Source organism: Acanthisitta chloris, unplaced genomic scaffold (genome assembly GCF_000695815.1).
Source record: "Acanthisitta chloris isolate BGI_N310 unplaced genomic scaffold, ASM69581v1 scaffold35203, whole genome shotgun sequence".
NCBI classification, from domain to species: Eukaryota; Metazoa; Chordata; class Aves; order Passeriformes; family Acanthisittidae; genus Acanthisitta; species Acanthisitta chloris.
The window spans coordinates 2,919-3,504 of NW_008667125.1; the positions used below are offsets into that span (position 1 = coordinate 2,919).

Consider the following 586-nt stretch of genomic DNA (forward strand, 5'->3'; position numbering starts at 1 on the left):
GCCCAGCCCCATTTTACCCCTGCTGGAAAGATGTCAGGGATGGATTCTGCCCTGGGAACCCCCAGCCTCACTCACCCTCCAGGACCAGCCCCATTCTGTCCCTTCTAGCACAACACCAGGGATCCTGCCCTGGGAGCCCTCCCAGCACCAAGAGCAGCCCATTTTTGCCTTTCCCAGGAGGGATGTGCCCTGCCCCAGCCCCCCCCAGCCCCACTCACGCGATGCTGCTGCCACACTTCTCGCAGACGTGCAGTTTCTGCACCCCAGCCACAGGTTTGCGGGGACTGGCCGAGAGCCTGCTGGGGAAAGGGAGCGGGGGCAAGAGGCCATCAGGGGCCTGCCAGCCCCCTGCCAGCCCCCTCCTCTCCCTCTGTGCCCCTCTCACCTCCTCCCTCATCCTCCAGAGCCTCCTGGAGCAGGCGGAAGGTGCTGGATTGCCTCGGGGCCACTCGCAGCTCCCGGTTCTCCTGCAGCATCTTGTAGACCTCTGAGTCTTCCTCCAAGCGTTTCATTGCTGGCTCTGAGCCCTGGCTGGGGGTCCCGAGGGGAGATTTTGGGGGGTTCCCAGCTGCTGGATGCCAGGTCC

At 64.7% G+C, this 586-nt stretch overlaps 1 protein-coding gene across 1 annotated transcript in view; it reads right to left on the bottom strand.

Annotated features, from left to right (window-relative positions):
- LOC103800033 (PDZ and LIM domain protein 2-like) overlaps nucleotides 1-512 on the bottom strand; it is a 2,123-nt gene extending 1,611 nt beyond the window's left edge. Inside the window, exon 1 of the mRNA XM_009072393.1 lies at nucleotides 386-512. Coding sequence (XP_009070641.1) covers nucleotides 386-512 — 127 coding nt within the window. The remainder of the gene's footprint in view (nucleotides 1-385) is intronic.
- Between the last annotated feature and the right edge of the window lie 74 nt (nucleotides 513-586).